This window comes from Eimeria mitis, genomic scaffold (genome assembly GCF_000499745.2).
Source record: "Eimeria mitis Houghton genomic scaffold, Emh_scaff251, whole genome shotgun sequence".
Classification (NCBI taxonomy): domain Eukaryota; phylum Apicomplexa; class Conoidasida; order Eucoccidiorida; family Eimeriidae; genus Eimeria; species Eimeria mitis.
In genome coordinates this window covers 8,110-8,709 of record NW_013570851.1, presented here as the reverse complement: position 1 = coordinate 8,709, position 600 = coordinate 8,110, and the positions used below count along the sequence as shown (strand labels likewise).

Below are 600 nucleotides of genomic sequence, written 5' to 3'. Positions count from 1 at the left end.
GTCTGTCGCTCAACTCGCCCAGACAAGTAACAAACGCTGCTCTTGCTGCTGTTGCTGCTGTTGCTGCTGCTCTTCCTGCTGTTGCTGCTGCTGCCGTTGCTGGTGATGTTGCAGCTGCTACTGCTGCTGGTGGAACTGCCGCAGCTGCTGTAGCAGCTGCTGCTACTGTCACGTTGCTGCCGCTGGTGCTCGGGGAAACGGAGCGGCAGAGGATTGCTCGCTGTTCTGCGCTCGGAGCGTGCCTCTCTTCTTCTAGCGTTTAGGGTTTAGGGTTTAGGGTCTTCTGTGGCATGCAGGCCCCGGAGAGGGAGGCAACTTGCGGTCGCAGGTGGTGCTGCTGCTGCAGCGAGTAGATGAGCTGCAGCAGTTGCTGCAGCAGCTGCTGCAGCAGTGGGAGCGGCTCCTGAGCGAAGAGTATACGCAGCGTCGGCAGCTGGAGAAGTCCGTGCGCTCCTTGGCAAAGCGAAATTACAAACTCGATAAGGTCCAGACCCTAAACCCTAAACCCTAAACCCTAAACCCTAAGTCCTCGTTTTTAGGGGTCCGAGCTAAAGCCCTTGTTTTGCATAGGGGCGTTGAACACGATGTCGAGGAAACCCT

General features: G+C 57.3%; 1 protein-coding gene across 1 annotated transcript in view; it reads left to right on the top strand.

Annotated features, from left to right (window-relative positions):
- The window catches only part of EMH_0005340 (oxysterol-binding protein, putative), a gene marked incomplete at both ends in the record, with an annotated part of 12,791 nt that overhangs the window by 4,805 nt on the left and 7,386 nt on the right, over positions 1–600 (top strand). The window contains 1 exon segment of the mRNA XM_013497169.1: positions 297–484. Within this exon segment, the coding sequence (XP_013352623.1) occupies positions 297–484 (188 nt within the window).